This window comes from Haemaphysalis longicornis, unplaced genomic scaffold (assembly GCF_048455015.1).
Source record: "Haemaphysalis longicornis isolate Haplotype H1 unplaced genomic scaffold, Haemaphysalis longicornis Haplotype H1 scaffold_2, whole genome shotgun sequence".
NCBI classification, from domain to species: Eukaryota; Metazoa; Arthropoda; class Arachnida; order Ixodida; family Ixodidae; genus Haemaphysalis; species Haemaphysalis longicornis.
In genome coordinates, this window is record NW_027526295.1 from 104,317,421 (window position 1) to 104,332,550 (window position 15,130).

Consider the following 15,130-nt stretch of genomic DNA (forward strand, 5'->3'; position numbering starts at 1 on the left):
ACTCGAAGAGGCAATTTGTCGTATGAATAGAGTACTGTGAAACTTGGCGGACGCTACATCAGGCGTGCAACAGGATTCAGCTTTTGCTCCGCTCTTTTTCTTTATTTTTATAAATGATATTACCTTCGAAATTAATACTAGAATAAGAGTTTTTGCAGACGACTGCGTGCTGTACAGAAAAATCAAAGCGGGTGAAGATTTACATTCCCTTGAATGCGATCTTGACAAAATCATTCAGTGGTGTTTAAAATGGAACATGACTTTGAATTTACGTAAAACACTTTATATGAGGTTTACAAGAAAACAAAGCCTAAATGAAATCTCCTATGTTATGTCAAGTAACGGACTAAAAATAATTAGGTGTTTATTAGACGCGACGCCGAGAGGAGCACTCTTGCCGGCGGCCCTGTCCTGGGTCCGTCGTCGTCGGCGTCTGCGTCCGCACATCTGCGTCTCTCCTCCGCTCGCCCCCTCTCCTCTCTCCGATAACGAACACTGCCGCCCATCATCTGCGGGCGCGTGGCGCAGCGCATTCTCACTCCGCCGGTGGGCGGCACTGCACGCGGCGCAAGCGCGCTGTGCGCATGTGCAGCGCCCTCTCTCTCCGCGGTCTCCTCTCCTTCGGGCGCGCTCCGCATATAAGCGGAGTGCCGCGCTCCGGCCGGTCTCTCAGACGACGGTCGTCGACGGTCGACGGCCTCTCAAGCTTGGACGTTCCTTGGTTTCCCTATAGGCGGCGTAAAAATCGACACCAACCTACAGCGGCAGTTTTCGAAATCAAGTCCACCAGACGGCGCAACTGAGAGGTTACTTTTGGTAGAGAATACAAAACATTCAATCCGTGACTCAGAGAGCCAAAAAAGTGCCAACAAAGTTCGCTTACAATGTGTTGTTTAAAAAGATTATTAACAAGTTCCGCATCAAACATCTGTTGAGCAAAATGTACGCAACTTTTTACGAACAGCCGACTGGTGCACCACCTCGCTTGTGAATTCGCAACCACAAAGCCGCCAATTCGCAACCACAAAGCCTAGCTAAGCCAAGCTGGATTGCGGTTAACTTATTCTCTGTGGACTTGTCAGATCTAGTTTTCTTGAGTATTTCTGCGCTGTGAACATGCAGTAAGTGTGATACGTGCCACCGGGAAGGCTCAGCGACCCGCGTGAGCCTGTTGGAGCCCGTGTTAGCGGGGCCGCTATACCGCCGCATCAACTTGTTGTGATGGCGCATCTAGGCCTATAGCCAGGCTGCGACTCCTCTTGCTATTGGCATCATTCTTCGTTTTACGGACTCGCCTCAGTCCAGACCTCGCCAAACGTACGTGTTGCTCCTCACGACGGATGCGCCCGTCTGAGCGTGCTCGCCACTACAAGTCTGTCTGACGCGCTGTGCACGGAGTTGGTTCCCACCACCTCGCTGAAGCATCGCCCCAAGGTATGCCGCCACATGTGCGCACCCCTTCCTGGCCGCCCGACAGTCACGTTGTGCCTCTTGCTCGCTGGAGACATTGCGATCAATCCCGGCCCCAAGCGCACGTCGTCACGTCCTACTTGCAGCCGCTGCGAAAAGGTTGTGTATGACAACGTCACCGCTCTCCAATGTGATGGATGCGGAAGGTGGGCACATCGCACGTGCGAACTGATGACGCTCGCTGTATACCGCCGCCTTTCATCGTCGACTGAGTGCTGGTTGTGTGCCCTTCGTTCGAAATCTTACCGCAAGTGAACGAGTTGTTATGGCAAAAAAAAATGTCACGAAAGCGACGTACAATTGCAGCGATCGAAATGAAATGATGTCCTGGCCCCTGTAAACTTGCGGATGTCAATAAACGATTTGTTCTCACTTGCTGCTCACTGTGGTCTGTGCCAGTCGAGGCCATCTGGTCACCTGGCGTAACATCACTTCACTAGCGCGGCGCAAGTACACACGCGGCCAGCGTGCCAGCCAGCAACCAGCAGGAGCAGCGAGCCGGCGGCTGCCGTGCGAGAGCAGCCATGTTATTAAGGAGCTCAAGCGGCCTGTGCAAAAAGCATCCGCCATGTTTACAAAGCCTTGTTTCAGCGGCACGAAGCGGGCTCCCTCGGTAGTTCACGACGCCGCCGCTACGATTTTTCTGGCACTACAGGCAAAGCTAGACCTTTGCTTCTCTAAAATCCTCCCTGTTCTGTGCGGTCGTCCGCGCTATGCTTGCTCTCTCTCTCTCTCTCTCTCTCTCTCTCTCTCTCTCTCTCTCTCTCTCTCTCTCTCTCTCTCTCTCTCTCGCATTACCCGACGATTGCTCACGCAATTCGAGTAATCGACCCAACGGAAACGCACAATGGAACCCCCTTCAGCTTCGCATGACACCAGGGTTCCCGCGAGTGGAGGTGGGCGTAATTTTTTTTTACGTGCAACCTCGACTGGCAGAGCCAGGTTGACTATGTGGCAGCTTGGGCGGGTAGGGCATTGGGTTTCCTTCGTAGGAATGCAAAATAATTCCCCTTAGATTCTAAAGACTTATTCTACAAGGCAAGCGTAAGGTCCATCATGGAGTATGCACGCACGGTATGGGATCCGCCGACAGTCCACGATAAATAGAAATTGGAAAGGTTACAAAATATAGCTGCGCGCTTTCTTTCTTGCAGATGGGGTGTTGAATTTTGTGCGACCGTAGCGAAAGAACAGCTGAAATGGGATTTGTTGGAAACCCACCGGAAAAGATTAGATTAAAACTATTTCATGCAATATATCATTTTCAAGCTGGCATAGTACGAGAAAACTATCTTTTGCTTCCTCATTATACATCAAAACGTACCAATCACGCATTTAAGGTCAGGGAATGCTTTTACAAAACTCAATCGTTTCGGTTGTTTTTCCCCCAGGCTGTTCGCGACTGGAACAACGTTCCCTGTGACATTGTATCGGCTATATCAAATGATTCGTTCTTTTTCAAGTTGGTGTAGCGCGTTTGGTTGTTTTGAGTATTTTTATGTGCGTCCCAAGAACTTATTTGTGGTATTTATGGGTGCTTATTTGTGGTGTATATCTGCATTGTACAGATGTTTTGTAGGCTTGCAATGCTGTAAGGCTGGTGTGCGGCTGACTGCAACCCCGTGTTATTTTGTTTTGTTATTCCCCCAATCCACTGTAATGCCCCTGGCTCTGTGGGTAATAAATAAATAAATAGATAAATAAATAACTATGCCTACGCAAACACTACCGATTTCGTCTTGGAGCGGCGCCAAATCCCAACTCTGATAATTGTGCTTGTGTGGAAACATTTGAACACATTTTATCAGAATGCGCGGCCTACACGAAACCGAGGTCCCAATTCCTTGGAAACATTGAACGTCTAGAAGAGGGACAAATAACTCTCCGAAATATTTTAGGGCCACGGACTTGTACCTCGAAGCTGTGCCAAAATCGACGGAGTTTGTTCTCTTATTTGGATGACAGTTCCCTAATTTTGAAATTGCAGACTCTTGTGGCCCCAGCTCAGAACAAAAACCTAATGCGTGTACGTCCGTTATCTCGCCAAGTCCGCGACGGTCTTTTTCTTTCCTGCCCAGGACTTTATTGGGCCTTTTCTTACTCACTTCGCAAACCACAGCAGACAAGCGTGTAGGCGACTGTAAATGCCGGCAAACGTATTTCCTTTTCCAGAAAAGAGCCTTCTCTCTATCTCTTATTTCGGTGCCGCTGCATTCGGATCGCTCGCTTATGCTCTGTGGGTATTTTTTTCTAACTGTCTCGTCATACTGATCGGTTGCCGATCTTAACGCTGACCGCCGGCGAACATCCAGCGGTGTGACGCAAAATCAAGAATGTCAGGCACTGAGGAGTGGCGGCCGGGTGTTATCTTGTTCAGCGTAAACTCTTGCGTCCCATTCTCGCTCCTACAAATGTCCTCGAAAGTCCACGTAGCACTCAAAGTGCGATGTCCGGGGTCCAATTCAGTTCGTTATTCGGATGACGTCTCGGTCTCGGAAATTCCAGGTCAATAACCGGAACACCGGCATCAAACGCAAGAGCCCGCTCCAAGCGCTCTAGCACACACCACTCCCCTCTAACGGAAATCCCTTTTGGGTTAGAGCTTCGGAAATACAAAATATTATGAAAAGGTTTCGTTCCACGGCTACAAATACTACAGCCCTCTTGTACTCGACATTTTGGTTTGGTAAAAAGTTCTTGCACAGTTCATTGAGTGTTTAGTGTTACAGACAACTGTGTCTTCTGCTTATAAACTTCTAAAGAGCGGTTATATATTGGGTTCACCTGTTTGCTCCAAACGCCATTTAGTTTATTATGGCTCAAGACGAAGCTCACCGAGAGAATGACATGAGAATACCAAGACGTAAGTGGCACTAGACTGAGAGAAATGCAGTATACAATGATTTGTCTCAATTAGGATTTCTCGTATCAGTACAAATATTTAAGTAAACGTGTCCTGCGAGAGCGAGACTGCCAAGAAACAGATGCAGCATCGCACATACAAATGCATGACTCGCATAACATGCGTGTGTAGCGGAATTAAGTCATCAAGACAGAAGTGACGCCTCAATCCCCTGCAACGTAAGTCAATATACTACCATTTACGGCAGTTGCAACAGACGTCAAGGTATGTAAAGCGTGTTTGCATTAGACCATTTCCTGTATACTTCTTAGCAGGATTTCACAAAAATTTCCAAGGGTCATTAATGGAATTTACCCCACAGTAACCTTCAGCATTACCTTTCCTCTGTCGGGCGCTTTTTGCGATTTCTTAATTCGGGAAAAACTATCAGACTGTCACAAAATGCCGGTTTGAAACAAATATTCCTTCATTAGCATTAGAAAATACTGTTTTTTCTTTGTGAGTTTTGGCTGCACGCCTTTGTATTGCGAAGTATCGGCAATACTTTCCATTCGACGCTTTCATACAGAATAACTCATACCTTTTTAGACGTCCCGTAGTTCATTGTTACTTTTAACAATAAAATACACAACCCAAACTCAGCCAGTTACACGGTGATCGGAAAGCCTCACGATGGCCACAGTTGCTTGGAATCAAAGCGCACATGCTGATGCTGAGCTGTGATTTTGCCAGCTCTATGCACAACGGCTCATATGCTTTCCTTAGCTTCCCTTTAGAAGTGGACAATATCCTCCAGGACTGTCTTCATGTGAAAACCGGAGGTATTTTACTCGAGTGTTTGAATAACTACGTAATAAAACGCCCTCCGGACAAAAAGGAGTATATTGTATGAATGAGTACTCACTTTTAGGCAGTAAAGTACTGCTGCGGAGCTCTGTGCACTAAACTTGAACATACGTGACTTGCTACGCTTGGGATCTCTGACGAGGCGTTCATCGATGTCATCAAAATCATCCATAGTTGGACGACAAATCCAGTTTGTCGGCGGGACCCTAGAAGAAGGCAACAAAGCCTTAATTTATAGAAATTAGAGTAATCACAAAACTACAGCTCATCGTAACACACATCCTTATTCCAAAACTATCATGCGGAATTTCAGGTAACACACATGCGTTGCACAACGAATAACAACTACACGAAGGGACGATCAGTGAAGTAAAAAAAAGGTGGATACATATTGCCGTTGCTCATTTGGCAGCCTTGGCAACATGTAAATATGTTGCTGAATAAAAAAAAGAACTTTGCTCTTAGTGGGCATATAAAGAGAAATTACTGAATGAGCGTTTCAGGCTAACGGCTGGAGGGTTCACCAGTGCCTCACGAAACACTTCTACTCCGGTTGCCCGCCCCCGTATAATATGTACGTACACGAAAATTATGTTTTTCTGATACCAAAGCTACCAGCATCCAAATGTGGGTACCTCCTATTCGAATACGAACCAGGTTTAATCCTTCTTACTTTCGGTTTTCATTTCAACCGCAACACATCCGCGTGAATGGTGCCGAATGCTTCAACTTCTGTGTCAGTGGTCGCATTGCGATGTTCCGCGAAATCAGAGGCGGTGGCAAGGCTCCCTAAACGATAGAGGTCCTTAGTAAGTATACTAGGGAGGAAACGGCGGCCGGGAATGCATACCGGTGTTGAGGGTTATGGGAACAGCGCAACTGTTGGTTTGGCGTGTAGATCGGACTCTTAATCGTCTTCTTGGTTTTCCGTTATCACTATGCATTAAAATGGCTACTAGGTAGCCGAAATGGCAAAAACCTGCTTCGCTTCCTCTTTTTCGCTTGAAAACTCTGAATTCGCAGTAGCTTGATGCTAATTTACTTCATTATTAGCAAGATGGAGGAGTAGTGCCGGCGAGTGACTATCGTTACACATTTATTTATTTTTTGTTTATTTATTTATTTATTTATTTATTATACCCTCAGATACAAAGACATTACAAAGGGGACTGGGGGTGGAATACAAGTAAAAAAACAAGAAAAAATTGAAATCCATTGTTAGCTAATTATACAATACTAGCTAAGACACCGAGAAAAAAACTGATGAACGTACGAAAACAGACGCTGCAGGGCTCCTATGTATAACAATTCTAATTAAGAAATTTCGGAACTCTTCGCTATGAGTAATAGATACAGCACCCGAAGGAAGGCGATTACATTCCGCACTTGTCCTAGACAAGAAAGAGCGACAAAAATGCTGGGTGTTGCACGTGTGAATTCCTACATCGTGGTTGTGGTCGATGCGATGGGATCGTTCGTCGGTGGTAGCGATAAACCGGTCATATAGAACAGGGTGATGCTACAGTTGGTGAAAAAGAGTTAGTCGGGACATTTGACGCGTGCCGGAAGAGATGGGAGGGCAATGTTAGATTTAATGTCTGTAATACTGGCCGGTTTTCGACTGTAGTTGGACAGAGGAAATATAACGGAGTTATTTTGAAAAAGTTCGAAGGCATTTGCAAGTTTATCCTGACTTGGGTCCCATTCCCAGCCTGCGTAGTCCAGTTTGGAAGGTATTAGGGTTTTTTAGACCATAAGTTTAAGGTGTTCTACCTAAGGTCTACCTGCTTAAATAAAGAGAAAGCCAGAATGTAGATAGGTTTGTTTGGGTTCAGGAGAGTTCACTTCACGGTTCTTCTTTTCCAGTAGCATTACATATCGTATGAGCACCTGGACATCCTGAATTAGGAGGTAATTACCCGCCGCAAAAAATCTAGCGGGCAATCTGTGCGCCAGTTCACCGCGGAGGTGATGTTTTCATGGTACGCGCATAAAACCTTTCTGACCTTTTCAAACAATTTATTCTTTGAAATATTGGCAAAATAAGAAACTTTGGGAGTTTCTCCCAAAATGTTACGTTATTGTTAAGTACCAGCTTGGTCTCGAGAATAGTAGCCACAACCGCCCCGCCAGACTCTCAGCAAAAGGTATACGCTTTGCTTTCAATTTACTTATCTTTCAAACGGATTGTTTTATTTTATAGTTATAAAATTACAAAGTCTTCCTTGCGTTTTTCTGGCACACCATTTACATTTACGGCGAAATAAAAGTTTAAAGTTAAGCCAATGTAGAGGCTAAGGTGAGCGTGTGGTATCATGTAAGCCAATGACGAGAGCGACCACCTTGATATGCGCCGTATAGACGCTAGCACCAGATTCCTCTCTAGTGTGAAAATTAAAAAACTCAACGCCGTAAACGAGGACAGTGGCCATTCTCGCAATCCTTCCTACAGGGACGGTATGGACATGATTTCAAGACTTGGAAAGATTTAGCTGTAATTATTGTACTATTCGTTAAAGGAATGGTATGTCCAAGGTTGTGATCCAGCTTTTGGCGTTCTCTGAACCGAACGGCTCGGTCATTCTGTCTCCGACGCTAGCGTCAAGCGCTTGGCATTCCTCGAGTGACGGAGCTCGTCTTGCGATATCCGAGGGGCTGCCGACGCCGCTTGCCGACGTAGGCTCAAAGCCTCCAGCTCTCGCTCTACCCGCGTAATGCTGAGGGAAGAGAAGACGCCCTGGCACCGCTGTCATTTTGTTGTTGTTGTTGTTCCTGATGACTTGGCACATATCCGCGTGGGGGATTGGCCAGGAATCCGGCGTTAGTAGGGCTAATGCGCCCGCTTAAAACACCGGAAAATTATAAATCTAACGATTTATACGCAGAAATAGAGAAAATAGAATTGGTGGAAACTTGTAAGTAGAGTTTTGGATAGAACAACTGAGATTTTTGGACCGTAAAAAGTACATCCAAGAATCAAAGCTAATAGGGCAGGCGCCTGGTCTCGGAAACGTAAGCATGAATGGCTGCAGCCACTCTTGGTGACAATATCCCAATAATGTGGCCCCAAAAGCTAGCAGTACGAGCATGGGAATAGGCAGACCAATTCGTCTGCCTATTTCCATGCCCGCACTACTATGGCTAAGCTTTCGTGCCTGTCACGTGTCATGTGACGAGTCACGTGGCCACGTGGCGTGCCATGTGGCTACGTGCCCACAAGCTGGCCACGTGGCGAGTCACGTTGCCAGGCGGCGGACCATCTGCGTTGAGCGCATGCGGCAAGCCTGTGTAGCGGCGCGTGTCCACCGCGCCGAGGCGACGACGACGACGAAGGCGGAACCACGAGGCGCACGCTCACGTGCGCTCGTGCTGGAGGAATAAAAATCAGTTCGAGCCCAAACGCTGTCGTGGCTGGTTGTCTCTGCGCCGGTCGCGACATGATTTGGTGACCCGGACCGAACTCGCCTCTTCTGACCGCGCCATGTCGGACCCTTCGGCTTCGCCGGATTCTGCGGGCCAACTACAACCCGGCGCAGCTACGCCCGCCCACGAAGCAGCTCCGCCTGCTCACGCTACAACCGCGGCTGTGCACAGCGCTACTCTACCCCCGTTTTGGACTCGGAACCCGCGGACATGGTTCACGCAAGTCGAAGCGCGCTTCCGTCTGCATCGCATCACCAGCCAGGAGACGAAATATAACAGCGTCGTGACCTCCTTGCCAGGCCGCATCGCGGACGAGCTAGCCGACATCCTCGGCGCCCCACATCCTGAAGCGCCGTACGACCACCTAAAGGCAGCGATCACCCAACGCAAGTCGGAGTCGGAGCGCAGCAGGCTACAGCAGCTTCTGAGCACCGAGGAGCTCGGTGACAGGCGACCCTCGCAGTTGCTACATCGCATGCGGCAGCTATTGGGCGATCATGGCCAGAACCTCAACAATCCACTTCTTCGGGAGCTCTTCCTTCAACGCCTCCCCCAGAACATGGTATTGGTACTTGCGGCAGCCGCTGACATGCCACTCGACCAACTCGCGGAACTGGCTGACCGCATCGCGGACTACTCCCGGTCCCCAAGCATCGCCGCAGTCGTCGATACGCCCTCCACCTCAAGGGACGACTCCAGGCTTGGTCGACTTGAGAGCCGCATTGATGAACTGAGCCATCAGCTGTCATCCCTCGCACCCCTCTTGCACCGACGCCGACGTGCATCCCGCGACCGACGGTACTCCCCATCCCCGTCCCGTTCTCAACATGGCTCCTCCGCAACGCGCGGTGAGCCTGGCCCTTCGGGCGTCTGTTGGTATCATCGTACCTTCGGCACTGCCGCCCGCAAGTGCAGCCAGCCTTGCTCATGGACGGGAAACTAGGAGACCGGACACTGGCGGCGGCAAGTGAACCCGGTCATGCAGTCAGCCGCCTCTTCTACGTCACCGACAAGGTTGCCGGCCACCGCTTCTTGGTCGATACGGGAGCAGAGGTCAGCGTTATACCGGCCTCTTCGCTAGACCGACGACGCCGAGAAATGACCTCCCCGTTAATCGCCGTCAACAACTCGCCGATCAACACCTACGGCCAGCGGTCGCTCACAGTCAATTTTGGCCTACGTCGCACCTTCCGGTGGCTTTTCACAATTGCTGACATCAAGCAGCCCATTCTCGGTGCTGATTTCCTGGCTTTCTACAACCTGGCCGTGGACGTGCACTCTCGACGCCTCGTGGACATGACGACGAGCCTTTCAGTACATGGCATTCTCTCCTCTACCACGGCGACCGGACTTCGAGCCTTTGTGCCATCTTCCGTGTACGAGAAGATACTTGCAGATTTTCCCGCGATCACAAGACCCCACACGGGAGAGTCCCCGGTGAAGCACACCATCACCCACCACATCGTCACGAAGGGACCCCCTGTCTTCGCTCGAGCGCGTCGTCTCGCCGGATCGCGTTATGCCATTGCTCGTCGAGAGTTCGAGCTCATGCTGGAACTGGGAATTGTCCGTCCATCCTCGAGCAACTACGCGTCAGCCCTGCATATGGTACCCAAAAAGGACCCCGGTGACTGGAGGCCATGCGGTGACTACCGTGCCCTCAATGCGATCACCGTGCCGGACCGATACCCGCTCCCTCATTTGCAGGACTTCACCGCGAATCTGCCAGGCTGCAAGATATTCAGCAAGGTGGACTTGGTCAAAGCTTATCACCAGATACCTGTGGAGCCAGCAGACATACCGAAGACTGCCATCATTACACCATTTGGTCTCTTCGAATATGTCCGCATGCCCTTCGGCCTGCGTAACGCCGCCCAGACCTTTCAACGTGCCATCGACGAGGTTACCCGCGGTTTAGACTTTGTTTTTGCCTACCTCGACGACCTCTTGATCGCAAGCTCATCACCATCCGAGCACGAAGTGCACTTGCGAGCCCTTTTCACTCGGCTTGACGAATATGGCTTCGTCATCAACCCCAAAAAGTGTGTCTTCGGCGTGCAGACCATCGAGTTCCTGGGCCACTTGGTCACTCCACAGGGCATCAGACCTCTTGACACCAAGGTGAAGGCCATCCAGGACTTTCCACAGCCCACCTCAATTAAGAAGCTTAGAGAGTTCTTGGGCCTGCTGAACTTCTATCGGCGGTTCATTCCCAACTGTGCCGAACTAGTCCAGCCCCTCACTGATCTGCTGGCCACCAAGACAGGCCCTGCAGAGCACTTCGAGTGGAGCGAGCAAGCAGCGTCCGCCTTTTCTGCTGCGAAGAAGGCCCTCTCCGACGCTGCCATGCTTATACACCCCGTTCCTGATGCTCAACTTCGTCTTATAACCGACGCCTCCAGCGTGGCTGTCGGTGCTGTGGTTGAGCAGTTCGTCTCCGGTTGGCAGCCACTTGGTTTCTACTCCCAGAGGCTGAAACCTGCCGAGACGAGGTACAGCACCTTCGGGCGCGAGCTACTGGCTGTCTACCCTGCCATCAAACATTTCCGGCATTTCCTGGAAGGCAGGGACTTCTACGTCCTTACGGATCACAAGCCCCTGACGTTCGCTTTCCAGCGCAACCACAGCTCGTACTCGTCGCGTGAGATCCGTCACCTCTCCTTCGTCTCGGAGTTTACTGTCGATCTCCGCCATGTCAGCGGCCTGATCAACACTGCTGCTGACGCGCTGTCTCGCGTCGAAGCACTTTCGTCTACACCCCAACCAATTTCCATGGAAGAACTTGCTTCTGCACAGTGACAAGACCCTGAGCTCCAGCAACGCCGCTCTGACACCTCCACGCTGACTTTCACGGATGTGCCGTTGCCGTTTACCGAAGGCACAATCACATGTGAGACATCAGCCGGCGTCTCCCGACCTTATGTTCCACCGGCGTTTCGTCGAGCCGTTTTTGACACCCTGCACGGCAAGAGTCACCCCGGCATCCGAGCAACTCAACACCTCGTCACAGCTCGATGGTTCTGGCCCTCCATGAATGCAGATGTCCGCCGGTGGGCACGCACCTGCCTCCAGTGCCAACGTGTCAAAGTAACCAGGCACACGGTCACTCCTGCCTCGCCATTCCATCCACCGGACAGCCGTTTCGCGCACGTGCACATTGACCTGGTCGGTCCCCTACCACCGTCGCGATGCGCCACCTACTTGTTGACGTGCGTCGACCGCTTCACGCGCTGGCCAGAGGCAATCCCGATACCTGATATTACGGCGGAAACAGTCGCCAAAGCATTTGTTGGTGGTTGGGTGTCCCGTTTCGGCTGCCCCGCTGTTGTCACCACTGATCGCGGGCGTCAATTCCAATCAGCCCTGTTCAACGCTCTCGCTGCCATCTTGGGAGTACGCCACATACACACCACCTCCTACCATCCGTCTGCCAACGGGATGGTGGAGCGTTTACACCGCCAACTCAAGGCAGCTCTCACCACCTACGAGCCAAGGGAACACTGGGCCGACCACCTTCCCCTCGTCTTGCTCGGACTACGCTCGGCTTTTAAGGCAGACCTGCATTGGACATCTGCCGAGCTGGTGTATGGCTGCCCTCTTCGTCTCCCGGGCGACCTCCTCACACCTCCGCCTGCCGATGGTCCTTCGGACCCCGCCGGTTACGTGGCTGACCTTCGTCGCCTTTTCGAGCAAATCCGGCCTGTCCTTCCTCGACAACGCAGCGACCACTCCGTCTTCGTGAGCCAGGACCTTTCTTCCTGCACTCACGTGTTCGTGCGCCACGACTCTGCCCGTCGACCCCTCACTCCCGCTTTCGATGGCCCATACCGCGTCATCGAGCGGCACCCCAAGACTTTCATCCTCGACATCAACGGCCGCCAAGACGTCGTCGCCGCTGACCGCGTAAAGCCTGCATACCTCGCCTCTCTTCGACCCAATTAGACCTTCCCCGTCTCTACAACCATGCCCAGAACTTTGCACCATCAACCGTCGAAAACTGTCACGTGGTCTTCAACAACGGCCTCCGGCTCTACGGGGGGGAGCCCTGTAGCGGCGCGTGTCCACCGCGCCGAGGCGACGACGACGACGAAGGCGGAACCACGAGGCGCACGCTCACGTGCGCTCGTGCTGGAGGAATAAAAATCAGTTCGAGCCCAAACGCTGTCGTGGCTGGTTGTCTCTGCGCCGGTCGCGACACCTGCATTGGCGGCTGCGCGAGCGGCTCACACATGGGCCAGAAGCCGGAGCGCGGGCCACCGAATCACATGATGCTTTCCCAACGGTGCGCGCAGCTGCGGTCAAATGAATGTCAAATTCTTCAGGACGGCGAAACCGCTCGACGACGTTACTAGAACTTTGATTTTAAAACTAGTTCCCTTTCTTCATGCTTTCATCACGTGCTATTGCCTAGCTACCCTGGCAGAGTGGTCTGGACTGCGCAAGGCAACGATTTCCAGCCAACTAAGCCAGGCACGAACATTCCAGCACTCATATCCCGGGGAGCCGTAAGCTGATGTCTGAGGGTCTGCTTCTGCCGATCGATACTGTTGACAAATTCTCAGTAGAACAGGGAAAAGTACTAGCGTACATTTAAGAATGCACTATAATATACATTTCAAAAATGTACTACAAATGTACACTTTAAAAGGTGCTTCCAGCACAGTGCACGCTACATTGTCATTGAAAGTCCATCTGCATCATCTCGTGTGAGGCATTGTTTCATTGCACAACGGCCGGCTGAAAACCGCCACAATGGGCATTGAGGCCATTTGCTTCCGCCTGGAAACTTCAGGGGCGGGAAAACCCAACCTAGGCGCCTACGCGTTTTGTCGCTTGTAAGGCGACTGACCTTGGTGCGCTTTTCTACCAAAGAACTGCAAAAAACCGTCTTCCTTGTTCTCTAGTAAAGAGTGCGGCCGCAGCTGAGAGCCAATAAAAAATGTAGTGTCCTTGCATTCTGTGAACCAAGATGGCCAGCGAAGCTGTGTGAAGTGCGAGCACACGACGGGACAAAACACGCTTGTTTGTAGTAAGCGATTACGCATACTTCGCAGCGAAGAAGCTAGCTATTGGCTAATACAAATTGTACTTCTCAGAGACGAACAGAATAACATTACGCACAACATGACGGGAAATCAACGGAGCGGAACTACACCAAGCATTACGCCAGCTACGTTACACCGGGCGAAGCTACTGCGCCTGCAAGATTAGCTTACCATGCCCTATACAGTCCATAGAGTTTCATACTAATATACACTAGAGGGAAATGTGGCGCCACCGTCTAGGGGAGCCGCGCTTCGGTGAGCGTGCCGTCATGTACCGGGCAGGCACGTTCCACTTGTCCTTGGCATGGCTCACGAACAGGCTGAAAAGTTGGCTTTGGCTGCAAAAATGCAACAATAATACTGCAGAAAATTAATCGAATTTGTTCTGTTATTAAAAAATAAAAGCTCCATAAAGATTTATTTGCCAGGGATTATTTAGAAGCTTCATGGAAGATGAACAGAACAACAATGTTACCCCTTTTGGCTTCAAGACGAAAAAGAAGCCATGTGGCTAACCAAGCCAAGGAGGCGAGGAACGTCGCTAGCTGCAATGGCGCCGCCCACGGCGGCACGCGAATGCAGCGCCAGATTTTCCTCTAGTATATATTAGTATGAAACTCTATGATACAGTCGAATCTCGTTACTACTAACGCCACAACAACGCATTACTGAAATTTTTTGATATTTTAAGAATCCGGATCAGACTTCCTATATTTTTAATGTAAGAGTATTTCATAACTGCGAATTTCAACTTATAGCATAATTATGAACAACGCACGTAATTTATTTTCCCCATTATAATCGAGAAACATCACTATAACCAATTCCGCTAAAGTAGCAGCGTCGGAAGTCTCTCGTGAAACAGAAACAGATGTTGCTCTGTCGATACTCTGGGTGCAGTAGCTATCATCATCACCATGTCGAGTGCCAACACCTAGCGGTACCACAAAGCTGTGGCTTAACGTGCAGTGACACGGCCGCTGGATGAGAGCGCATGCAAGGTGCGGCCTGCCGCGTCGCCCGGATTTCAACGGGCGAGGGCGTGAGTGGCGGTGTTTACGTTTGCCGTCGCTTGACTCCCTCGCGGCGCTAGCGTTCGGGGACTGGTTTCGGGACGGAGCGGGGCGGTCCCCGTAGGCGAGCGCTTGCGCCGACTGAGACACTCAGCCAGCGCACGGGTTTTAAAGCTGTTGTCCTTCTTGGGCTACTCAACCGCGAAAACTGTCTAGTCTGTCGCTCGATCCAGCCGCCCGGCCGTGACTGAAGCAGCCAGAAGTTCAAATAATTCTTGAATGAAATATAGGCAATACATTTTCCGTGTAACAAATCTAAAAAGATGCTCCATATTCGATAACATTGTTAAAAAAAATAATATTCGACAAAAAGATAATAAACCACCGGTTAGCTTTGTCTCAAAACTTCTCACACACAGCACGTAAACCGCGTTGCACAGTTTAAAGCCGCAAGTTGATTAGTTACAGTT

At 50.5% G+C, this 15,130-nt stretch overlaps 1 protein-coding gene across 1 annotated transcript in view; it reads right to left on the reverse strand.

The window, feature by feature from the left end:
* Positions 1–15,130, reverse strand: part of LOC144167282 (uncharacterized) — a 75,831-nt gene that overhangs the window by 55,071 nt on the left and 5,630 nt on the right. The window contains exon 2 of the mRNA XM_077696604.1: positions 5,238–5,385. Coding sequence (XP_077552730.1) covers positions 5,238–5,385 — 148 coding nt within the window. The remainder of the gene's footprint in view (positions 1–5,237; positions 5,386–15,130) is intronic.